The following is a 25,867-nucleotide window of genomic DNA, read 5'->3' on the forward strand; positions in this document are numbered from 1 at the left end:
TCTACGCCTTTTTTGGTTTTCCCTTGGGCAAGTACCAGGTACCAGGTATGTTTTTTGGTAGCACCTCCGTCGAGGTTCCAAGTGAGCTGAGGCGATACCAAAAGGTGACGTGAAAACACTGAATCGTCATCATTGCGCGACACAGAATTTTTTTTAACTTAATTTAACTTAACTTCATTTTAATTTAATTAACTACTATTAAATGGCAACCCGCAAAACCACGCCATGGTCAAATGAGGAGGTGCAGACGTTCCTCTGTTTGGTTGCCGATGAAAGGATCCAGCGAGAGCTGGATGGGGCGACGCGTAACGAGAAGGTCTACAAAGAAGTCAACTGTTGGCCGCACACGGCTACCAAAGGACATTCCAACAATGTAGGGAAAAGTACAAGAACACCATCCCTTTGATATCCTCCATTGTTGCTGCGTGTCGCGTTGAAGATGACGTCACAGCAGTTTCATGCGGCATCGCGCCGTCGCTATGACGACCAGTTGTGGGGGAGGGGCACATTGAGGGGGTACTATCTGCAGTGGAAAACCAAGTGGTACTACCAAAAGCGAGTAGAGTCGAGTCGAGTCAAGTCGAGGCGAGTTGAGCCGGTACCATGCGGTGGAAAAGCGGCTTAATAATACAACAGCAGGAAACCAACACGTAACAAACTCCTGCCGCACACAGCCTGGTATGTGTACACATCAAGAAACCCTGTTATCCCGTTGTACAGTTTTATGCTTTATGTCATGGCCCAAAGTGGGGCTGCAACAGAGAAGAGCATCCCATGCCTTGCAATTGAGAGGGCTTTTGCCCTATTTGCCCAAACAAAATTCTGCTATCAGGTATAGTCACTAGCGGGAAATCTTCTCCGCTTACAGAAAGTGGTGAACCGAAACTTAACAGTGAAATACAAAACAGTCTCCTAAATATCAGCAAGTGAGCGCTCTGTCCACAGAAAGCTGGACTCACCCAACGTTAGATCTTTTTCCTCTCTGGTCCCTTTGGTTTCCTTTGGTATAACTATGTCACTGACATGTTACATGATTTCTTGGTTTTGAAGTCGTCAAAATTCAAACAGTTACTTCTCACAGCCATTTCGGGCCGCCAATGTGCGAAATTTCCTAGTGCAGCTTTAAATAAACTATGAGGTGGAACCTGTGTGTTCAAGTAGGCTACATTCATCTCCTATAGAGCTGAGCGACCAGGGGAACTTGGCCGATGTGTGGACGCTCAACAAGCTTGTCGACTGAGAAAAGTTGGCCACGGCTGAACCTTTCACCGCCATCAGCTGTCAACAGCATTTGATTTGCATGCTCCCTTGTTTTCCTACCGATGTGATTTGGTTTCATGGACAATAAGTGCAAAAGGACGTGAAGTTGATTCCAGCCATTCAAAGCTTCCCAGTTCTCTACAACTTTTATGATGGTAGATGGTAAGTGCTGAAGTAATTTTTTCCCCCTGTTCATTTTCAATTAATGCTATGTGATTAGTACTTGCTAGCTAGCTATTGATCTCATCAAAACGTATATGTAACGTTATGAAAGGCAATTCCAAAGCAGCAAAAAATACATGATTTACCCGTTCAAAATCAGAGCTTCTCGCACCGCCCACAATCAGTCAGAACAGAACGACATCATCAAGTTGCTTGTAGCGTGAACGCATGGTAACAGATGGCGGCAACCAAATCTTTAGCTGTAAGACACCGTTGCTCATAGGGAAGTCAGTGAGTGTTGGTCCAGTGTTGGAACTGAACTGCATGGATCCTGTGCAATATGCAACTGCTACTAGGTTAGTTTGCTTCAATAGCGTTACATCAGGGTAGACTGTGTCCATATGAAATATGAATTAAGTGTTTAAAAAACATAGATGATCAAAACTGATTTGAATATATAAATTCAATATGCAACACGCAGCTATTGAATTCATAAGTGGTCAACGATAGTACATTAGATTTACTTTAATTAGAGGCTACTTGAATACTTCATACTTTAGTTCTGTCGTCAATGTAAATCATGATAATCTATCTGGTGCAAGTCAAAACTAAATTTGATCTAATCCAATGCAGGGGGGGGGGGTATGTGCTTTACTTATATTCTTATATATTCATAACACAATTAAGAGTGAAAACGTTTATTCACGACTATGTGTACCCCACCTAACCTTGCCCTGGCCCTTCAAAAGCATGGTCACGGGACAAGTGGAGTGATAAGAGGAGACAGTTTCAAATAAGACTAAAGTGGAAAACTACTGGAAGTAGTCCGATAGCTGCTCAGTTATACAATCAAAGAACATTTTGAGAAAAAAAAACGTTTCATTCCTTCCTTTCCAGAAACATGTAGAAAATGTGTCTTTGGCCCATACCTTCATATAATTGTTCAGAATCATAAGTAGCTTAAAAAGAAGTCAGTGATTGTGCTACACTTTTGTCTTCTGCTGTTCCCACCATTCAACCATGCAGTCCTGGAGGTCCGAGGATATGGACAGATTTGAGAGTATGGCTCCTTTCCCTTCTTTGTCATTCCCTCTCTTCCTACCCAGCCTCTCTTACTGGAAGGTGTGCTCACCACGGACTATATGAGAGGAGAACTCATAGCGGTCTTTGCTGCGGTGACCGCAGATGTTGCACTCCAGTGGATCTCTGTAACCATGGCAACCCATGTGGATGGTGTACATGACATGGTCCAGGAAGAGCACCTGACAGTGGTCGCACTGGAAGGCCCGCACCTCCCGGCCCTCCCGTCCGAACACCCGCACCCCATCCTGGCTCACGGGCCTCTCCGCGGGCCCTCGCATCACCCCTGGCGCCAATCTAGCCCCACTGCCGGAGGGCGCCTCGGCCACTTGGTCACCTGAGTGGACCACCGCCGGACTGGCTCGCGACCTGGGGCGGGGAAGGGGGTTGTTCCCGTGGTAACCCAGCCTATCCTGGGGGCTGCTGCGAGCCGAGTCGGCCGAGTCCAGTCCGCTGTTGCTGGGAGATTCCTCTCGGCCCGGATGGGGCTGCCGCTTGCCGTGCCTTGCCAGGGCGATGGGGCCATTGGCGGTGGGGTGGCCGGGGAAATCGGGGGGCAGCGGCGGATGGGGCGGATGCGGCAGCAGGACGTCACGGCCTCCCGGACGCTCCATTCGTTGGGCAAGGGGGAGGACGTGGTGGAAGAGGGGGTTGACCATGGGCACCACCTCAGCCATGGATGGCAGACCCGGATGGTGGATCATGGGCCGGATGGTTTCCGATCCCAGGTAGGTGATGGCATTGTTGATGGCCTGGTCCATCATGTGGGCCTGCATCAGCTCGGCCTCCTTCTCGTACTTAAGGCCCATCTCGTAGCCCAGCTCAGGGTAGCTGTAGCGTGCCACCTTCTCACCTGCATGACAAGGAGCAGCACTTTGATTGAGTGAAATGAATGGGTTTGACAAGATGATGTCAATTTGAAACCATAAAGGCCCATTCACATCTACAATGATAACTATAAAGATAACTATAAAACAAAAATATGGTTATCATTTTGGATGTTTATATAGTTATCATTGTAGTGGGAACACAGACATTCTGTTAGTTCTATTCTGTTACTTAGAATGATTTAAATCTCTTTAATTACAGCTATCTTTATAGTGAACGTTCTAGATGTGAATGGGCCTTACAAGGCCAAACAGAATAAATTTAGATGCAAGAGTGGTGGGGAACACTGGTTTTAGATACAAACAAAATAGAGAAACAGGTAAGAGAATGGGTGTTTTCACAAAAATCTCTATTCCAGTCAATCAAACGCACATCTTGTTAATATTTTGGAGCTTGTTTTTTGCATTTTGTACTTGGTCTGCAGTGTGTGCAAGTCTAATGGGGCGGAAAGCCCCATCCATCTGAGTGCACTGTTTAACCCCTCCAGAACAGGGATGCGGTGAGCTGTTTTCTCTCGATAAGAGCAATGGCAAAGTTACAGGTGTACCTAACCACAGAGTGAAAAACATTTCCTTGCCTATCTGTCATCCGCTCACTGTTGCTTGCTCAATCTCTTCCTCTCTTTCTAATACTGTGGTAAATAAAATTATTCGACGAAAAAAAAAACAACAAAAAGAAAAATCTAATCTGTACTCACAAACAGGGCAGGACTATTTTGTAAAATAGAGGTTTGTATGTAACCTTGAAAAAGAAAGGAAAAGCAAACAAATTGTAGCATTTTAAATTACTCACACAAATGGTTCTGAAGTTAAGTTTCAGAAAGAAAGAAGGAACAACATACGCAGGTGAAATTCATAGCAAAGTGTATTGCATGACGTGAATGTCACTGGTGCATTTTAAACCTCCTGAGAAGCTACTGTTAAAGTCAGAGTTGCTCAATCACGTATCAGGTTTGTCTGCCTCTGCCTGGACAAGCAACATCTTTATTTCACACAGAGGTTGGCAAACGGCTGAACAAGTAAAGGTCGGATTCAGGTTGAGGTAAATACCATAGTCACAATACTCTGAATGGCCTAGTAGCACAGTAGCACTGAAAAGACTGAATCCTCTGCAAATAAATTATGTTTAACCTCCAGCACCACATCAGACTACTGACTCGCTTTATGAAAGGCAAAGCTCTCTGTTGGAATGCAATTCTACAAAAGTCTTCTCCCTTGGCTGAATGTAAAATGTAAAATGAATGTAAAAAAAGGGCAAACTAAACACCTTGAAGCAATAAATCAAGGTGTTCTTCATACATGTATGTGACTGAGGTAGATATCTGCCTCTATCTGATCACTGTTAACTGCCTTGATCTACTCACCCACAAACTTCTGCGGGATGGTGCTCTTCCTCTTGCCCACGTTGCTCTGCAGCCTTTCGATGACGGGCGGCCGATCGAAGGCGACCATGGCGCTGGGTTCTGCCATGGGCCTTGGCTCCTTAGGGACCTCGCCTGGAAGGGTTGAGGAGGGCAGGGGGGTTAGAAAGGGGGCGGAGAAAATGTATTTGGGTGTTAAATCATGGGAAATTGTACAAAAGTTAGGTTTCTAAATTGAACATAATATTATTTTCCAAATGGGGAAACCGAAAGAAAATTTGAATCTATCTGTTAGCACGACTCCTTTTTTTTAACCCCTCAAATCCCTGCTTGAAATTCAACCATAACCTTTGCTTAGCATTTCTTGTCCTTTTTTTGTCAAAAGAAACTTTTCTTTTAAGCCATTTTTCAAATGAAAATGTTGAATTAATGAAAGAATTAATTACCTAATTAATTGAGTAATTGAACATAAATTACAGATTGTACACACATACATGAACAAACAGACAAATTAATAAATTAATAAAATAAATTGAATAACCTGTGTTAATGAAGTTAACTTTCATTGTAATTGAGCACATTAAAGATTTTCTCAAAGTACCTCAATGTCAAATAAATTGTGTTGATGACCTCTAAGCTCCTGTCAGCTGCTTCTTTTTAGCATATTATTTATATCATTTCTGCTTTTTGATATGCAACTGAACAGGAGGGGATTTCAGGGAGGCTAAAACCTGAGAACTCCCATACTGGACCAAATGAAAGCACAAAGCAAATCATTGAGGTTTTTTTTTTTTTTTTTAATGAATTAATATTGCATGAGTAGACTGATTACTCTTGAGCTACTCTTGAGATGAATTCATTCTGGAGGTGAGGTCCAACTCTGCTGCTGCATTTCATCACACAATTTTATATTTCCTGTTCCCCATCAGACCAGCATCGTCCTCGTGGTTTCATTCTTAGTAAAGCCATTTACCTGGGTGAGGGCCGGTGTTGACGGCCGGATCCATGCCGACGCTCTGCAGATAGCTATGGCAGCGCTCTTTATGCTCCTCCAATGATGTGCGCTGCTTGTAGCTCCGCCCACAGTAGTTGCACTTGTGTGGTTTGCCAACTAAAAGTGAGAAGACATTAAAGGGAACGCCAATTAATTTCATTCAGAGACAGTGGGCATGGTCCTCTGGGATGATGCAACCTCCCACAGTCTTCAGACAGTGCGTATAGTAAACACTATCTACAAACTACAAACGAATCGAGAGCAAGCCTCTGAGATCATGGCTGTTCCACTACTAGTGTGAGGATCCCACACAGTCATTGTCAGACAGACGTACACACAGATAGCTGCGCCAGAAAGTCTGCAATTCAAAAGGCCTTGATCTCTGGAACATACTAACAGCTAACTCCCACTGCTGTGGCACAGACAGCATCCCATGTTGGCGGTAGGAAACTAACTCCAATGTCAAAGGGCTATGGAGGTGGAGCATGATTCATAGCGCCATTTCCATTCCACTCCACTCCATTCCATCAACAGAGGATGGCTTTTACATCCATCTCGGCCAGGCAATGAACCCATCCATCCTTCCATCCACCTTTGTTGCTTGAGCACCCAATCAATGGATTAATGGATAAATGGATGAATCAATCAATCATTCAATCAATCTAACAATCAATCAATGAATCACATTTGTCATTATTAAAACCTATGAAAAATTTGATCTTGATGTACAATTTTCAAGCACGTCACTGGTGCTACACCATATTTATGGCAAATTTCATTATCCACTCACTCACCCCACCCCCACCTTTTTTTTTTTTTTTTTTTTTGACGCACAACTTACTCCATGACTGAAATGGTTTTCTTTGATTTCACTGAAATCTGACCTTGACAATTTCCTAATTGCACTTAATAAAAGCATGCCATTGAATGTTATAAATGGACCGGATGCTTTTAATGTTTTCACCGCTTTTGCCGCCATTCGATCCTCGTCCTCACCACTAATTTCACTGCAACATACTCAAGTGAAAACCCTATGCAGGCAGACACTGCTGAGGAAATAGGTCTGTACTCCTGTAGTAGAGCGTTCTCAAAACGAATGTAATGACTCATAAAGGGAGTCGCTGAGTGAACTGGAGGCCACACGGCACACCAATGTGGCCCAGACACTGTCATTAGCAAGGCAGTGTAGTAAGAAGCTCACTGCTGTAATGGTGGCGGCTATTACTAGAAGAAGCTGTGTGGATGATGCAGTGCTCCGGTCGCTGTGAGAACAGAGAAACCAAACACGTTTCAGTCTGAGGCGTGGAGGCGGCAATACACACACACACACACACACACACACACACACACACACACACAGACACAGACACAGACACAGACACAAGTACTTTTTCTCCCATGAAAAAAAAAACATTTTAAGCACATTTTAAAAACATTTTGCTTCTATATTGCTATATTCCTTCCATATTCTACAACATAGACAAGTTATTATGTCTGCTGCATATGCTTTTAGCTGCCTGCGTTACATCGCTACACAAACTACATTCGTGTTAATGTGTGCAAGCGAAATATAACCCACTTGTCACAGAATGACGTAGCCAGTCACGTAATCTTCCATCAGCAAGCACTTTTTGAGTGAATCATATGGAATGATAATAGGTTATCTGCTGTATCTGCCATTCAGTATTCTTGTGGTCTATGAATAACAGTGGATTAGCAGAACCCGAAACTAGGGTTGATTATAATTTTTCTGAGTATGAATAGATGACAAAGCTAATGGTTATGACAAAGGGTTTCAATATTTCTATTTCTTTTGCGGGTAGGCGGAGTACTAGCACGGGTCATCGCAGTAATATTCATTCTGGGTAATGAAAGAGTAACTTTGCAATGAAACGTCATGTTGGGAATCATTTGCTTTGTTGCTTTCCAGCCATGAAACTAAAACAGTGGCAACAATTTACATTATTTATATTCAATCAGATATCACTCCCTCTCCCTGTGACTCACTTCCACACACACACGCACACACACGCGCGCACACACACACACACACACACACATACTGGCACAGACTTCATTACTTTTTCTTATTTACCAGACCACCCACACATGACCTTGTGCAGATGTTGGATGGAGCTGAAGAATCCAACTTTCAGCTGCTATTCTTATTCATGCAAATGGTCCACGGTGTGCACTCAGACTCACTTGACTGCTTGCATTTGGCTAATAAACGGGAACTTGCTCTACTGTATACTCTCTATCTTACACAACGTGCAATCCTTTCCTCTCAGATAACACCTAGCCTATCTGACATTATCATTTCACCAATCAGCTACTGTTTTCTTCCAGTGAAATGTGCAACCTGTGTGTTAAGGATGGCGGTAAAACGCAACAGCCTTTTGCTCTGTCACTCTTCTGCCGCATCTCTCTCTCTCTTCTCTTATCGTCTTTTTCCATGCCTTACTTCTCTTTCCACGCCTTACTTCCCTCTTTCGCCGCTGCACCTGTTTGGCAGGGCACCAGGCCAGGGTCGCCAGGTTTGCAGCACCGGGGAGACCGAGGCGCAGGTTCTTTTTACGTATGGGGAGCGTCACGACGGCCCGACTCCCCCGTACCACAAATTCCTCACATTCCTCCCTGCCTGACTCAGGTGGGCAGAGGGAGGGCGACTTACTGCTCATATGCTTTTAGTGCAAAAAAGCGGGGGGTGACATACGAAGTTAATCTGGCAAAAAAAAAAAAAAGGAAGTGAAAATAGGAAAAAGGTCACGGCTGATCATGGAAGACAGATGTGGAGAAACAGATACCAAGAGACGCAACAGATGCTGCACTCCTACAACAAAGAGCCATCTGAGGAACAACTGAGGCAGACAGAGATCACACACATGCAAAGCACACAACTGCTCGCGCAAACGCACACATGCGCACGGCCCCTCCACCTACAAAGAGGGCTGTGCGTGTGTAACCCCCCGTGGGGGCATCACACGCAGAAACATCGGTATTGTCTGACCCTGATTTCAAAGGTGCAAAAGGGAGAGGAGAGCACATCCTCTCTGATAGGAAAGTGGGTTACAGTTAAGAGAGACAGCCAGCGCTCCCCGAGTGTCTCTCAATAGACACAGAGAGTTTCCTCCTGAGCGAGTCAAGCAACTGAGTCAAGGAACAGCGTGTCCTTGGTACCTAACCACAAAGCTCTCACAGAGACAACACACTCTAAAAAAAAACACCCAGCGCTGCATCTATCCAATAATATGAGACAGAAGAGTCAGCTAAAGGCACGTGTGGCTACTGTGGCTACAATAGCTCTGCTAGCTCTAAGCAGACGCGCCGTTCACACAAGCAATCGATTCAATCTATTCATGCAAAAGCCTTTTTAATTAATATCTCAGGAGAACATTATGGGGGTGAAACCGTAGCCTGTAGATAGTATCTTGAAAACTGGCTGGAGTAAAAAAAAACAACTTCATACTTCTGGCTGTATGCTGTCATTTTAATAGGAACAGGGTTTGGCTTCCCAAAGGGCATTTTAGCACTGACATCATTGATTTAAAAAGGAACAAAGCGTGGTTTCAAGGTTTCTAGGTTATTTGTGGTAGTGAAGTACGCCTGGCAGTAGAAGAGAGTGTGTACATACAGCACAAGAAGCACTACTACCATGTTACATGTTAATATATCAGCAGTGGGTCTGTCTGATATATATACAGTATCTGGGTGTTGTGCCTCTAGGAATAAATCTATGCATGGGAAACACTACAAAGACAATTTTAGCGCTAAGAGCGTCATGGGGACACCCAGCAGTGTTTCCCACACATAGACTTTAGGCCGCCCAGGTATATTACTGTAACAGCCGCCAAAGTATATTTAGCGACCCATTTTAGCATTTTTTATATTTATTTTTTTATCCGTCCGAGAGAACGACGCCATCCGCGATTGATTAACTAGTGGACAATCTCCCCTCGCTCTACCCCTCCAGGGTTTCCCACACATAGAAAACTTTGTGGCGGGCCGCCACAATATCAGCACTGACCGCCACAAATTTTCTTTTTTTTTCACTATTAAATCGTAGAACTGCGTGTAGCACATTGATTCACTCAGCCCCTAATTGCTCCACACGATCTCTTGCTCTCTCTCTCTCTCTCTCTCTCGCTTGCTCTCTCTGTTGCTCCCCCTCTCTCTCTCTGTTGCTCGGTCTCGGTCTCTCTCTCTCTCTCTCTCACTCAGTAGCTCTCTCACCGGACCCGTCTGTTCGCCTCCCACTGCACACGCGTGAGGGATATTTTTTTTTGGCCGACTGAATTCTCGAAAAGAAGAACTAACAGTTAACGTTACTCGGAATACAGCTGAGTTTCTGAGATTAGCACGCTGTATAGCCTAGTTGCTAGTCAGTATCCACTGAGTGGACTGATAACGTTAATATTAACTTTTTAACTCTGACTCTGAATGTTTGCTCCCTCAATCCAGATTAATACTGAAAAATATTTTCAAACAAGGAAGAGGACTCGTCCTGAGGAGGAGCAGGGACAGTCTGGACCAGAGGAGCTGAGCAGTAAAACAGAGTAGATAATAATGTCAAAGGCTAGTAATTTAACGATGTAAAGATACAGGTGAGACTGACAGCACAGAGAGATGTAGCAGGGCAGAGGGGCAGATTTCTCATTTCTATTTTTCACCTTGTAGACAAAAGCAAGCAACAAACAGAACAGTGTAGCACTGTTTATATTTTGAAGTTATGTTATCTTTGACACAAAGTACTTTAGATATATACAGGTTAGTTATTTGTTTGACAAATGGAACTATTTAAAAGGGAGTACATTAGATATTTTTTCAGCCATCCAGGTAATAGGATCCTTTATTGATATTAGCCTATCTATTGACTAATATAAGAGAATACCCCCCGTTGCCAACCCACCTAGCACGACAAATACTTTTGAATTCTGTGGGAAACACTGCCCAGACTGCATTCACGTCATGAGAGAGTATTTATCTCTGAAGTGCCTGATGATGAAAGGAATCGACTCTCCATTGTTGTTGACTGAAGTGGATGAGGGAAGATGAGGAGGAGGAGGAGGAGAAGAAGAAGAGAGTCTGACCTGCATGAGTACGCAAGTGGCCGGTGAGGGCGTCACGCCGGCGGCAGGCGTAGTTGCAGAAGGGACATTTGAAGGGTTTCTCGCCCGTGTGCAGCTTGATGTGCCGCAGCAGGTTTCCCTTCTGGGTGAACGAGACGCCGCACTGGCTGCAGTGGAACGGCCTCTCACCTGAAAAGAGGCAGACACAGGAAGTCGTGAGGGACGATTCGGAAGAAAGCCCCAACAGCCCTGCGAAAGAACAGGGGTTGATTTAACATTTATTTTTCTGTAACTGACAGCTGACGTCGTCACCCCGCATGACACGACACTAGAAACGCCAAGAAACGCCATCCAACTTCATACTAGTGCAACAATTACATTTATTCTAGTGCAGCAAGTACACTTATTCTAGTGCAAAATTACATTGTATTTATTTATTTTTACTTATTATTTTAGAACCTGTGTTGTTGGCTGTGGATGTTTGTTTGCTGAGGTTGTTTTGTTTTGTTTCTGTTTTGTTCCCTGTGTCTTTTATTGCACTGATCAGGAGTAGCGCTCCTAATTTTGTTGTATTCTGTACAATGATAATAAAGGCTTTCTATTTATATTTCACTGGCAGCTGTTTTGAATTTTCAAAAATGAAATATCTCACCCTCCATGACTTTTCCTACACCCACGTTCTGTAGTATAAACAAAATAATTGTTAAATGTAAAGCTTCAGTAGGAACCGTTTCAGCCATTTTTACCGTTACAGTTATTGAAAAAGATTAAAATCAAACTACAATCAGGTACAGTATTGATGCGACACTGAAAAACCCTTATTTGGAGATGTTCAAAGAGGATGTTTTCAGTCAGTGAATGAAGCGGTGCCATGCTGTTGCTGAGCTACACTTCAGGCTGTGCAGTCACGTTGTTTTATGTTGACCTAAACCCCACTGATAACATTTATAACTGCTGCTGGCTGACGTGTGGCGATGTTGCGGTGTCACATCTCCATCCTTGTAGCACACCACCCTTGGTGTTTCTTTGTGTGTGTGTGTGTGTGTGTGTGTGTGTGTGTGTGTGTGTGTGTGTACAGTCTCTCACCACACAGTAACTGGTGTGCCTCCATTCCTAACCAGCCCATAGTCATGTGGTGCACTAAGAAGCGAGTTAGCCATGTTCACTCTCAAAAGTTAGTTATGCCAGGATTACCAGAAGTAAGTGGACTGAACTGAACTGAACCGAACTGAACTGAACTAAACTGAACTTAATTCAATGAAACTGAATTGCATTGCACTGAATTTAATTGAATTGCACTCAACTGAATTACATTGAACTGAACTGAACTGAGTTTAATTGAACTGAACTGAACTGAACTAAACTAAACTAAACTAAACTAAACTAAACTAAACTAAACTAAACTAAACTAAACTAAACTAAACTAAACTAAACTAAACTAAACTAAACTGAACTGAACTGAACTGAACTGAACTGAACTGAATTGAACTGAACTGAACTGAACTGAACTGAACTGAACTGAACTGAACTGAATTGAATTGAATTGAATTGAACTGAATTTAATTGAACTCATTTGAACTGAACTGAACTGAACTGAACTGAACTAAACTGAATTTAACTGAACTGATTTGAACTGAACTGAACTGAACTGAACTAAACTAAACTAAACTAAACTAAACTAAACTAAACTAAACTAAACTAAACTAAACTGAACTGAACTGAACTGATTTGAACTGAATTTCAAAGACATGCAAGTCAGGTGGAGACTCTAACTTGCCCATAGATATGAATGGGAGTGTGACTGTCTATATGTTCGCCCTTTCCTTCTGCCCAGCGTATGCTGTGACCCTACAATGGAACAAGTGGGTAAAGACAATGACTGAATGAATGACCTGAAATATACTTAATTCAACTGAAGTGAACTGAACTTCACTGAATTGATTATGAGGCATAGGTAAAGCTTGTGGGATTATCAATGATCAACAAAGGTACACCTTGTGACCATTTCATCGAAGACTTCCCTATCATCGCAGTTGTTTTTGGTTTCTTGGGAACTCTTGTTTGCCTCACGCGCAACTACTGTATTCTGCAAATCTTTTGATCTGCGGCCGTTTGGAAAAGAGAAACAGGATCCTGACGCGGTGGCGGCCGGAGCAGCCGTGGCGTCAGTCGACAGGGCTTGGGAACAGGTTGCGGGGGATTCCAGGGATATTTTTTTCCCTGATAATGATTCCAAGTACGAAGCTATTGTCTTTTGAACAAACAGCAGAAAGCGCTCCACACCCACTGTCGAAGAAAACAAAACGATTTCTGACTCACTCGAGACACGGGATAAACATACACGACGCCCTGGTTTCAATCTTAAAGCTCATCTGAAAGTATGAAATCATATCGTATGAAATCCTTTATGGATCGTCGACGCGCATAGACGCTCAGGCAAAAATTGTCACATACTACACAATAGTACGCGTCTGTCTAGGCTTTTGGAAATACAGTATAATACTCAAACTGGGTACCGTTCGGTTGTCGATTTCCCCCATCAGCTGCGTCTGGCCCAGATAAGCCGTCCTGCAGGTTGTTTGGACTGTCGGTCATGGGTTCCTCCGGTCCCAGTCCTTCCTCCCCACTTTGGCCCATGTCCTCCGCTGCCGTGCTTCTGGTTTCGGCCTCCTCTCCCGTTTCTTCCTCCTGCTTAATTCTGGGTTCTGTTACGGAAAAAAACAAGGCAAACCTCAGATGCTGAACTTACATTGTCTACTGTAGATGATGCAGGCTTTATGGGAGTGCTAATCATATCTGTCGTATGCATGTGAAATGTACTACCATGTATCGCCTCTATACAGTAACCATTGGGATAAACTGGCTCGGACAGGGATGGACTGAGTTAGCCTGGGTTGACTTGAAATGGACTGTGTTGGCCTAGGATGAACTGGGTTGGCCTAGGAACGGAGCGGGTTGACTGAATTAGCTTGGGATGGACTGGGTTGGCATGAAATGACCTGAGATTTGGTTGGCCTTGGGATGGACTGGATTGGCCTGGGATGAACTTGGGTTTGGCCCGGGATGGACTAGGTTACCTGTGTGACATAACGCGATTAGAATAAGCGTGTGAAGTGGGCATCCTAGGGCATCCAACACCGAGAGAGAGGGGGAGAGAGAGAGAGAGAGAGAGAGAGAGAGAGACACAGAGAGAGAGAGAGAGAGAGAGAGACAGAAACAGGCTGGTCTGGTTCCTGATTGTCTCTCTCTCCCTGGGGAGGAGGGGCGTGTCAGAGGCCCTGTGGCTTAACACCTGACTGGGAGACCGGCTGGATGAGTGGAGGATGGATGACGAGGGTGAGAGAGTGTGTGTGTGTGTGTGTGTGTGTGTGTGTGTGGGTGTGTGGGTGGTAGAGGCGGGAAAGAATTCACCACCTGCAGTCTCTGGTTATCAGTCATCAGGCATTAGGAATACACACTCCCATTTACACAGAAATAAATACAGAGTGGAAAAATGCACATACCTACTGGACACACACCCACCTACACCAAGATGCATATTCCTCCAGTCTGGTGCCACTTTGATTGTTAATCAGCCACAATGCACACGTACAATTTTTTTTTAAGTTTTTAAGGAGTTTGCCAAAATATTCTGCAGTTGAAATCTCCACACACTGTCCAGGTGAGTCTAACCCATCCTGACAATCCTGTTTTGAGCAGTAATCACAGGGTGAGCGTGTGTGATTGTTTCACCAAAGCCTGCCATCTACCCGCATCCATCCCCTGTCCCCTCGGGCTTCGAGGCTCCCATTCACTTAACACCCAGTTTGTCTGCGAAAGACTTAAAACACTCCCATTTAGAAAGAAGAAGGGACCATTTCCTCTGCAAAGACCATCAGGGGCAGCATTCTTAAGCCGGTTTGTTCCCCCGTGCCGCAGTACGCCGAAGGAGTTTGTCTCCCAATAACCACATAACGATCAAGCCTTGTCTTCTGAAGCTGTATCCTGGCAACACGGAGCATACTTGAACATCCTCGCTATTCAGCTCTTTACATTTTTTTTTATCTGTCTCCTCCAGGAGAGGTACAAATAGAGTGGTCAGACGAGGTTGAACTTAAAGCGGTTGCTGCGACAACAGCCACACTGAAAACAGGGGAGAGATGCAGCGGCAGCGTATTTCCCCCGCGTTTCCCATAATTTACATAAATTCAGGGTTAAAGGTCACTAAAAGCAACGTATGGTTCAAAAGAGGACATTGTATACCGTGTCTATCTTATCACCCAAACTGTCACCGAGGCCAAAGGGTGTAACTCTACCCTCCTACTGTATATTTATACCAGACAAGAGCACACAATACCACGACTATTGATGTACAGTGTGTTTTCCCGAGCTCGCGAGTTCAAGAGTTTGCCGCGGAAATTTGACACCGCCCCGTGCTTATTTTCATCAGAAGACGCGGCCCCATCTTTTGTAACAAAACCTCAGAAAGCAAACGTGTGTTAGGCAACCTGCAGGATGACAACAGCTCTTATCGGCGGGGAGAGTAACCGCCCCGCCGCACCGGAGCCCAGCTCGGCCCAATACCCCCCCCCCCCGCGTCTCTGTGAGCTGCAGGGAGACGAGCTTCCCTTTTTTTTCTCACTCGGCTCCCTTTTCTCACTCAGTTTCCCCTTTTCTCACTTCGCCGCTTCACGGTGACGCGGCTGAAGCTAATCCGAGACATCAGCTGAACAGAGGGAAAGGAAGCAAACCGACACTCCTGACGAGGGGCAGGATGGTACAGCGACACGTTTCTGCAGAGGCTCTCACCATAGAAACTGTAGAAACTATTTGTCCTCGGCAATTGCCATGATAAATGACAGTTGTACAATGTTACCCTGGGAGTGTGTGTGTGTTTCAGGGTTCAACTGAAATGGGTTTTTGAAGCAATACTGATATTTTTGCATTGAAGCTGCCAATTGTTTTCTATTTGATATTCAGTATCTTTAAATGTGATCCTTTTCATCCCTGAAAAATTCCCCAAAAATGACAACTATTCAATGTTTTCCCTCGAATTTTACCATCATGGAACACTAAAATTCTCTACTGAAACCCAGACTAATGAAACTCTTTTAGTGGGTTAACAGCTCCTTAAGGCACCTTATTCAATGGGATGGGAACCGTGGGAAACATTAGGCCTTTAAATGAAGATTTAATTTACACAAAACAATACTGAACAATTAAATGAAGGAAATAAAAATGCGTTTCACATTTTACAGACTGACACCCTTAATGTTTTTGACCACAACGCTCTCACACCACACTGGAATGATTTCTCTGGTCAGACACCTGATATAAAAATAATAATAAAATCATATTCACTAGCTGCAGTCAGGGAGGAAACTCTCTCTTGTACACTGACTGGACAATATCAGATTTTTTATAAAAGTCCCAATATATCAGTCTAATCCAACTTAACTTGCTTTGAGTGACCTTTATCTGTGTGTGTGTGTGGTTTTGCAAGCCCTTCCACATGAGTGTGTTTCTATTAATCGAGCACTCACCACAAGGGGAATTAGGACCCTGAGGTGCTGTCAATCCGTTGGGTGTCGACAGGTCCGCCAGCATTCTCGAGTTCTCCTTCCTGGGAGAGCACTGGCCGTTACCTGGGAGACAGACAGCAACACAGCAACGTTCACTGCACTGTACAGCATAGCACAAACACCGCTGCTGCCATGTGGAAAAACCTCAATCAGTCCAATTTTGGTGATTTTCATTGTCTTAATTTCAATGGAAGGATTTCATTTAAAAATCCAGTTGGATGAACTAAAAAATGCATGGTTGTCAAGCTAGAAACAAGGCTGAATTTCCTTTGGGTTCCTGAAAATTTGACATTTTGGAGATGTGAGGTTTTCATCTGACAGTGATCATATGCTCCATAGCTGACCTAAGAAGTATTGTACAGGTTATATACCTTTATAAAGCCAAAGACAGAGAGGGATAGACACAAACACACACGCACACACACGTACACACAAGTACACTCACTACACCTAATACTGGGGTCCATCAGAGGTGTGAAACATTGAAATATACAAAGAAATTCCACAGATAATATGGAAGCTGGAAATGGTTTAAGGTTAGACGTGTAGAATTTTTAAGCATTAATATATCATTGTCAAAATAATTGTGATATCTTGGTATATTAGCCAAATAAGGCAATAGTGGAGCGATTGGTTGCCTCTGTCTCACACCAGTGAAATTGTTTTTGCTGGTGTTTCTCAAAAGTAAGACCGCATTTCCCATAAACCCCTTCCTGCTTCCTGCCGCAAATATAATGTTGCTACTTGTCCCCTGACCCTGTCTAATAATCTCTCTTTCTGTAATCTCTAGTCTAGTAATCTCTCTTTCTGCCACAAAGCGATCCAGCAGATTTCCCGCCAAACCCGACCGGGTGGAACACAATGTAAAATGCATGTAGAGTCCGGCAGAGGCTGCCAATCTTCTCGGCAATGGTCTCATTTGTTTACGATAATGATCTCAAAAGCAATGTGTTCATGATTTATTGTTTGTATGCTACAGATAGCACCGTCATCTCGGGGCTGCAATGGTGGTTTATTTAAGGAATATTTCTCTAGTTTGCATCAACCACCTACGCAATAGCACAAGAAACTCTGGGATACTTTTGGCCTTTAAATAAAGAATTCATCTACCAAAAAAGCATTATTGAACACTTAAATGAATAAATTAAACGTGCAAAGAAGATAAAACTGCATTGCAAGCCCAGTCGAAACAGCACCGGAGGGATCCAAACACAGCAGGACCTAACGAGTGCAGGTCAGATATACAAGCGGTGATGGTGATATTGTTTCCTCACATTTTCCTTCTAAAAACTGCGCTTGAAACAAGGGACTGAATTACATATTTATTGGGGTGACCCACCCCATCTATTCAACTGTAGGGGAAACTACCATTTCTTAACTAGGGAAAGTGTACAGAAGGAAAACAGATGTCTAGCTAAGCAAACACTCCACATGATATAGCTTTGTACACGCTCTTTCTTTTCCACGTTAAGAAAAGGTGAAACCATCCCTCTCAGATCTCCCTCCGGACCTAGCCTGAATGGTCAACTATGGAGGTCACACTATAGGCCGCTGGCTAAACTGGCCTCATGCACCTATGGGATCCTAATGTCCAGCGGATGCGGATCGGATTGCGTCCTCTCAGCGGTCTGTACAGAACCCGGGCCATGGATAGCCCTGTGTCCACTCGGAGGGAGAGCTACCCAATCCCTTATCCCGTTACACCCCGGCCCCATCGGGGTCACTGGAACAATGCAGTGGCAACAGGCGCACACCCCCGCTGACCCAGGTGTCAGATCCCTTAGGAGCCACAGCGAGCTCTGCCGCCGCTCACCGCCAACGCCGCTGAAGATTTTCCTCAAGCGCCGCCGACAACTGAGAAGAGCTGGAAAGCACCTGAGATGATGACGCCAGAATGCCTAATGCGTCTAGAACGGAGGTACAGTAGTAATGGCTTTAGCTGGGAAATCAAAGGACTGTCCTGCGCGTGTGATGTGGAACATCTTTAAGTGAAGCCTTGTCACAATTTGTCCGCGCTTAACATGTCTGCCACTATTCCTCGTAGATGAAAAGGAAATCTGTGTCAGATCTCCCCCCGCTGTGAGAGCTCCACTTAGTGTGACAAGCTTTTCGGTGGCATTGTTCCATTGTTGTGGTGGCCCCGCTGAGTGAGGCATGCTGGGAGACGTGGTCCATGACACAATCCCTGGGCCCGGGCTCGGGTTGCACGCGTCGGGGTTGGAGGAAATCTCAGGTGACCGACGCTGGCTATCCCTTGGCAGCGCTGTCCTGGAGACAGGAGTGGCCCAGATTTGTCATGAAGGATTTTCCATTACTGTAGCAGACGCTGACAGCTGCCTAGCAGCGCTGTGACAGGGCCGGAGCACCAGTAAGCTCATGGTCTGGTGTCGTCCGGGTTGAGATACTAAAACCAGAACCTTCCATCAAAGCTTTTAACACTGCGATATCGTCAGAAAGAATGAAAAGATCAAGGCAAATTGCTTTGAATATTGTGAATATGGGTCTGAATGTTGCTGGGGTGTTTAAGGGGATTAAAGGTTCAAGCTGCATAGAAATAAGGTGTCACTTAGGACAATGGAAAAGTACAATGTGGTCAATATCTTTTGAATTCATGAAGAAAGACTTCAAGGATAGACTTTGTCATCAAGTGTTTGAACATGTATTATCACTGGCAATCAAAATGAAGAAAATAATGAAAGGAAGAAGACGCAGTTGCGTTATGTCTGATGGTTGCTTATAATGGTCAAATACACTCATACAGCAAGTGAATGGTATGCATTCCCACACATGCTCAACTGTCAATCCTCTGACATTCAGATCTTAAGATGTTCACCATGTGAAGTTTTTTCATGTCTGATTTTTGATGTTTGCAAAAAAACAAAAAAAACAAAAGTATTTGGCCAATATTGTATGTACTTGGAGAATAAGGTTGGAAATGCACACAAGCACACAAACAGACACAGAGACAGACAAACACACAAACACAGACACACACACAGTCAGAATCTGAGCTTTGCTTGGCGTTGGTGCCCCGCATTTGCTGAGTCAATCCTGTATGAACAGTAAGATCAGGATAGCAAGCAGCGGAGGCTTGACTGGGGAAAGACTTTTTGAGTAATACACCAAATTGGGATAATTCAATGCACAGGCAAATGGAAAGGAACAAATGCGTACACATAACAAAAATAGAAGAGAACTTGTAGGTGAAATAATCGCTGAGTTAATCGCTGACGCCATATGAATGCGTTGCATCTCCAAAACGCCATCCTCTCAGGAAAAAAAATATATATATATATTCATAACAGTGTTCAAGAGTCTGGAACAATATGGTATGACAAAAAAAAATCTAAATTGAAGGTGAAGCTGCAGCTGCCTGTTTGTGACAGCAGAACTGAATGGGATGCACAGAAAAAAAAATCTGTCTTAACACAAATGCAGAACAAGAGCTGGAAGGAAGTGAACAAGATTCTTTCCCTGGGTGACAAAGCCCTCAGTTCTGGCTTGTTGGATACACATAGTGTGGGATCTGGTTTTTCCTGTCAAACCCTCAACCTTCCTAAACACGCAAACACACACACACACATTCACTCACCCACACACACACACCAACACAGCAGCAAAGAAACAGACAGCAGACAAACATTCACTTACTATGAGAACTATGGTATAGGATTCTGGTGTGAGTGTCAGTAATATGTTTAACAGGTGTAAAGTGAGGCATAGAAATATTAAATCATGCTATTATGCCATTCCTACATTTCCACATTATCCCAAAAGTGTTCAGCAGCACTTATTGGGAGTTGCCAAGCTGTAGAATGCATCAATATGTTCCAGCTGAGGGATTCTGTGTGTGTGTGTGTGTGTGTGTGCAAGTGTGTGTGTGTGTGTGTGTGTGTGTGTGTGTGTGTGTGTGTTGGGGGATGACCAGCAGTCGAGGGAAGTACCATTGAGCAGCTGGTACAGACCATCTCTGCAGATAAGAAATCTTTGGTGAAGCCTGCTATATTGCAGGAGGAGATCTCTCTCTCTTTCTCTGGCTAGCGTTCAACTCTCTGCTGGCATTTGGAAAGAACAGCTATAGCCTGTGCTGTTGTGCACACCCTTGCAAAAGTGCTGACTACCTATCTATTAGTGCAGATCCAGATGGAGATCCACCTCCTTTGACTTTTGTGCGTTTTTAAATACAACTATATCATTGAAATCAGCGAAAATACTGAAATCAGCGAAGAGTCTATAGTGAATTCTGGCCACTAGATTAAGTCCTGGATCCGGTATGTGTCCTGCATTAGTACAGCAGCAGCCACGGAAGAAGGTCCTTCATTAATGTTGCAGTACATGTACAAGTAGAGCAAAATTGGCAGTGCAACACAAACCTTAGTTGGCAAGGCAACGTTTCCGCCGTCTGATGGCTTGTAAAGGAACACAATCGGAATCTTACAGGCAATTCCTCTCCGGAGCGAACCAGCAGGGCAGCACATCAAGCAAAAAAAAAGCGGGACTTCTGTGACGCCGACATCTGCATGAGGGTCAAAGCTGCTGCAGTCCACGGCGGCGCGTGTTTTTTCCGCAACACCGCGCTAACGGAACAAACCTATTACTTGTTCCAACGCTCTCATCTCACAAACGGCCCACAGACGGACCGGGAGAGGAGCAGCCTCCATCTCTTCTTCCACCGCCACCCTTACCCCCGCCTGCCAAGTGTTCCTACCGGCACAAACCCCCAATGGAGACCTAAAAGTCCCCGCTGATGTCATCAACAACAAGTTACCTGTTTTCAGATGTGAGCGCACACAGGCGAGACGCAAGGAGGGCAGGGGAAGATCTTCGAGAGACCTGCCCAAAGGAAACCAAGCAAAGGGCAATGGAGCACCACAATGCGCCTATCCAGTATCTGCTGCGTTCGACAGGATGTCGCTAATGCACCGTTCTCTCTACCTTTAAGGGGTGAACAGGAAAAGGGCTGCGCTAACCCTAACCCTAGGGGAAAATCCCTTGAAATGTTTATAGTCTTGTGATTGCAAAAAAAAAAAAAAAGCATTTGTTTGGATCACCATCGCACAGAAATGCTGAGCGTCAAAACAACTTTCAGTACTATATTTAAGAGATGATGTTCCTCGTCTTGTGCTCGCCTCCGTTCATCCACCCCTCACACACACACACACACACACACACACACACACACACACACACATGCACACACACGACACAGGAATCGTCATCAGCGCGTCAAAAAACAAAATGCAATCAGAAATTGTCTGTTACATAATGTGATTGCGGTGCTTATCGTACAGATAGCAGCACCTTCTCCAAGTATGGCGACTGCCAACAATAGCTGAGACAGTGAACAAGTTAGCCTACAACACACACACACACACACACGCATACACACATCTATCCTTGGGTTATGCATGTCCTCTTTAGGACACAGTTGCATTTTAATCCCTCCATTCACACGGTCGAGTATGGGTCAAGAAGAGTGTATTTGCACTGAATGTATGAGAGATGAGAGGACTTACTAGCACAGTAGCCATCCGGGGCCTTCGTTTCCATCGCTTTGGGAGCGCTGCAGAGACCAAACACAAACATCACTGTCACTTTACACATTTTGCACACATGGTTCCTAGTTTTCTCTTTATCGCGCCTCAAGGTCAGCTGCAATTTTGAAAGCGCTGCTCGCATATTGCAGAAGCTGTTCAGCCATAGCCATTTCTCAAATTAAAAAGCATGCAACAATCTTTTCGAGCAATGATCTAGTATTCACACGGACACCGTTAACCTGTGAATTTGATCATCAGTTCACAGATTCAGGTGAAATGTCGTTAAGTTGGCTACAGAAGCTCTAAACAGCTTTAGATACGAGGTGTCTCCGTGTCCGGAAGTGCTTCACAACAGAGTCACTGGCCTGCACATTTTGCTAATTAGAGAAGTAGCGAGTATATATCACCAGCTACTCTACAGACTACAGGCTATTTTAAACATGTGAACAGCCATGTTATAGTTTCAGGTCCTCTGAAAAAAATACTACATAGTGAAAATTAAATGACCCACTGCTTGGGACGTGCTATCTTCCATCGATTGTAAAGTTTGCTTACATCAGATTACACTTTTTTAAATAAAGAATGTGAACATGCTGTCTTTTTGCTATAATACCAAATACACAGTATATACATATGTGAAAGTTAGATATATATAAATATATGCTATTTATGTACTATTTATAGGACAGTGAACACATTACAAGAGTCTTAAAAATAAGCCTCTACCAATTTGTAACATCATTACTGCTTCGCATATTTGCTTTTGATTTTACTTATGCCATAAAGTTCCCATTCAAAACAGAAATGCATTATGATTTTTTTTTTTTGGTAATTCAACTTCAAGTAAAATTGTATATTATTAGACTGACATCCACTAACAAGGATGACAATATAATGGCGTTAATGCTTAAAAAGTGAAATCATTAAAAGTCCCATTTAGACATTTCATGCAAAATTGGTCTCAGACTTATCATGCAGCCTACTTGCAAGTTCAATTTTAAGGACAAGCAGACAGACAAGCAGTCAGACAATGAGCTAATTGGACTTAATAAGAGGTTTACTCTAGGCAAAGAGATAGCAGCAGCTCACGTATGACTGTGCAGACTGGGCTGTCGGTGGAAATCACCTGCTAAAGTGCACGTGCACATATGAGTGTTTAATTGTGACATAAAATGAACAATTTTGAAATGAAATGAAACAGCTGTCTGCAAGGATTAAAGTCTGACACAAGCCCTTCTCTACACATTCATGATAAACCTCATACAGCACAAGGGCATGTTGATAACGTCCCTCTAAGGCCATTAGGGTTCCTCACAGAATCCCATTGCTGTGCTGGTTCTTGAAAGAACCTTTAGAAAGCGCTGAAGGGACATCCTTTGAGGAATCTGAAATGCTAATTTTCAAAATCCAAGACAAAGAGCATTTATGGCCGAGCATGATTTGCAAGCTGAAGTGTGTGGGTGCACGATTCTATCTATTGACCCACTAATATGCTTGTGTAGAGGATTTATTCCTGTGTCCAGAATTATTTCTAAAGCACTAGGTGCAAAACAATTGATCTGATTTACTGTAGCACGTCATTACCCTACAATTATCACAGAGTTGTAATACTGAGGTTAAATACACAGTCACATCACACAACGAACATAATGAAGGTTTGTCCATGAAGTTAGTTTGACGAAAAGGCTCTTTGAAGAAACTTTTCTTTTAACAGTGAAACATCTTACAGGGCCGACAGCAATTGACAGAATGCCCCAAATCCTCATTCACATAGTTTGTTTGGATTCAACTATTTTCTAATAGCAATTCTCTGTGACAGCAGATTACAGCTTTAAAAATAACCCAGGCTCTTGAATGAGCATCCATCTGTAGCTACATGGGGGAAACTCTGGCCCCTTTAGCAAGCGTGAAAACCATTTGGTTTGAGTGCTGTACAGGCTAATCCTAGACTTTTTAATAACCAGAATAACACAACGTTTCAGTGTGAAGCAAAACAAGCAAGAAGGAAAGCAAACATGCAAGAAAAAAAAGTTGATTGATTTAATTACCTTCAAGTGTCTCCCCTGTGCAACTGCTTTAGTTGGTGATCTGCGTCAAGGAGGGGGGGAGGGGGGGATAACTTGTCTCCACCTCCCTTTAAAAATGCAAAATGTCAAAATAACCTTATTAGGCCCAATGATCTCTCATTAATGAATGGGAGAGAATGAATTTCTCAAGTCAGTCCTGCTTCAGTAAGAGCCAAATGGGAGCAATATCCTCGCTGATCAGTGACCCGAGCAGGTTCACAAACCCAGAGGAAAGTTTAGGAGGAGCGCATCTATCCTCCAGGTGACTGATGGTGCGTCGTCGCCTCCTCTGTGCGCGTCCGTCAACTTTTCCACCTCACGCGCGACGCCGACACTTTCCCATCAAGCCCTACACGTTCGCCTCAGCCGTGTGGCGTTTGATAAGAAATAAAAGTTTTTGGGCGGCTGCTTGCTCGCGTCTTACGCCACGCACTTCACAGTAGCAGACCAAAAGGGGGAAAAGACTCGACAAGTTGGTAAAGGAAAGGAAAGAGAGAGAGAGAGAGAGAGAGAGAGAGAGAGAGAGAGAGGGATGGATCAAACTGGATCCACCGGTTCCTAAGGAATTAGCCAAAGAGGCAGGGAGCAGCCAAGCTATTTTCAACAAGCACGGGATTGGAAAACCGTGGGCAGGTAATGTTGAACAGCTACTGAGTGGAGATGGAGGCCTAACTCATGATGTAGGACCAGCAAGACTTCATGTGTTTTACCTGCTGCTGCTGCCAATGGGAATAACTAGCGATGTAGTAGTAGGCCTTAATAAAACGACTGTATGATCACCCAAAGGCACCACAGCCAACAATATTTTAAGAAAAATGAATTATCATCAAATATTTTCAGAAAATTGTTAACTTAAAGACCCTGTTCTCGTTTAATTTACACCACTTTGAAACCACTTCCTATATGCGTAAACAATTCAAAAATAAAAATAAAAAAAATGGGTTAACTGGGTGTCAGGTGCCTTTACCCTCCACTCCCCATCCTTGTGAATAACCACCAGCTGCTCAGCCCGGCAGCCAGCGTGTTATTACTGGGGGCAAGGCAGTGGCATTTCTAGTGTTAATTGATTTTTGCCGGCTGTAGGCTACTGTGTGCCCCGGCAAGGCGCTGAATGACAGCTGCAATTCAACAGGTTATCCGATCACCGCAGTCTACAGCAGAGCCCGTCTGGCTTTCCATTTAACCAGACAGGCGCTCCTTGTCTTCCGTCGCTGCAGACATGCGCCTCCAGCAGCCTCTGAGCGTCTGTATTTACAGTCGGATGATAATGAATGGCTACAATAGAGAGCAGCGGCGGAATTGTTACTCAATACAGGCAGCTCGCACGTTGTATTTCTCCCTCTCTCTCTCTCTCTCTCTTTTTAAATTTACCTTAAACACGCAGGAGTTTCTGTAATCCCGTGAAGTTGCACATTGCTCCAGACTGGGTGTCTCGGTGAGGAATAGACTTCATTCTATGTAGCCCGACACGCGCCATGCAGAGCGGGCTGTCTGCAGTAGTTTGGTTTCGCAGCAGCGGCGGCGGCGGCGGCAGCAAAAGCAACAGTTGTTAAATCCACCATTGACTTCCTCTTCCATCTCCTCCAAAGCAGAGCAGAGCAGCAGACCAGCCGCCCGAGTTGCTATTCTGGGAAGTTGGTCTGACACAGAGAAACGGATCACAGAGCGTGGACCCGGTCCGCCTGCCTCTCTGCTCGGCGATCGATTAGGTTACAGCAGTTCAGGGGGGCTTCTTGTTTCTAAGGCTGCAGTCGGGTTAGATTCCTGCAACGAAAGAAAAAAATATCACCATAATATTGCTATAGGTATTTGCATAGTGAGTTTATAGTGACCTTAATGGTATTTTTTCATCTCCTATTATATTCGTGTAGGGATTTAAAGTAGCCTATG

General features: G+C 44.1%; 1 protein-coding gene across 2 annotated transcripts; it reads right to left on the bottom strand.

Annotated features, from left to right (window-relative positions):
* Nucleotides 1-1,730: 1,730 nt before the first annotated feature.
* On the bottom strand, nucleotides 1,731-25,507 carry ikzf2 (IKAROS family zinc finger 2). 2 transcript variants are annotated; one of them, XM_071524902.1, is made up of 8 exons: nucleotides 23,960-25,507; nucleotides 21,891-21,937; nucleotides 16,336-16,437; nucleotides 13,330-13,518; nucleotides 10,835-11,002; nucleotides 5,724-5,861; nucleotides 4,754-4,885; nucleotides 1,731-3,355 (listed from the first exon to the last, which is right to left on the bottom strand). In XM_071524902.1, exons 2-8 carry the CDS (start codon nucleotides 21,922-21,924, stop codon nucleotides 2,535-2,537), a joined length of 1,584 nt encoding a protein of 527 aa, XP_071381003.1. In that variant the 5' UTR covers nucleotides 21,925-21,937; nucleotides 23,960-25,507; the 3' UTR covers nucleotides 1,731-2,534. The 2 variants fall into 2 exon arrangements, with proteins under 2 accessions (XP_071381003.1, XP_071381005.1); XM_071524904.1 differs by lacking the exons at nucleotides 21,891-21,937; nucleotides 23,960-25,507 and adding an exon at nucleotides 20,748-20,878.
* Nucleotides 25,508-25,867: the final 360 nt, after the last annotated feature.

The sequence above is a fragment of the Centroberyx affinis genome, unplaced genomic scaffold (genome assembly GCF_046629955.1).
Source record: "Centroberyx affinis isolate AG114_WGS23_722 - 3 ecotype Tasmania unplaced genomic scaffold, CSIRO-AGI_Caff_v1 ptg001246l_1, whole genome shotgun sequence".
Lineage (NCBI taxonomy): Eukaryota > Metazoa > Chordata > Actinopteri > Beryciformes > Berycidae > Centroberyx > Centroberyx affinis.

Coding starts and splice junctions, on each gene's coding strand:
- ikzf2 (XM_071524902.1), bottom strand. CDS start 21,924: ATGGAAACGAAGGCCCCGGATGGCTACTGTGCTA. Junction 13,519..16,335: donor GGGTCCTAATTCCCCTTGTG/GTGAGTGCTCGA, acceptor TTTCCGTAACAG/AACCCAGAATTAAGCAGGAG. Junction 3,356..4,753: donor CATCCCGCAGAAGTTTGTGG/GTGAGTAGATCA, acceptor CTTGTCATGCAG/GTGAGAAGGTGGCACGCTAC.